A 272-nucleotide genomic window follows, 5' to 3' on the forward strand; every position below is an offset into this window, starting at 1 on the left:
GCTTTTTAGCTGAGGAATCGAAAAGCAAGCAGTTAGTGGTGAACTTAACTAGGCAATCTTTAGATAAACTCAAAACCCAGTTCAACCAGAGCCTCCCATTATTAACACCGATTGTCGGAAGAAATGCCAAGGCGTGCAGGAAATTTTCGTCTAATTGTGACAAAACTATCCCTCTAATGAAATCCAAAAGCTGTGATTCACTACTTCTAACTGTGAAGAAAATAGATGATAAACGAAGTAGGTAAGACATTCTATAAAATACATGGTCATTT

At 37.1% G+C, this 272-nt stretch overlaps 1 protein-coding gene across 1 annotated transcript in view; it reads left to right on the forward strand.

The window, feature by feature from the left end:
• LOC109540154 overlaps nt 1-272 on the forward strand; it is a gene marked incomplete at its 3' end in the record, with an annotated part of 2,447 nt that overhangs the window by 1,550 nt on the left and 625 nt on the right. Inside the window, 1 exon segment of the mRNA XM_048668476.1 lies at nt 1-237. Within this exon segment, the coding sequence (XP_048524433.1) occupies nt 1-237 (237 nt within the window).

Source organism: Dendroctonus ponderosae, unplaced genomic scaffold (genome assembly GCF_020466585.1).
Source record: "Dendroctonus ponderosae isolate FM_Combo_2020 unplaced genomic scaffold, Dpon_F_20191213v2 Dpon_F_20191213_7, whole genome shotgun sequence".
NCBI classification, from domain to species: domain Eukaryota; kingdom Metazoa; phylum Arthropoda; class Insecta; order Coleoptera; family Curculionidae; genus Dendroctonus; species Dendroctonus ponderosae.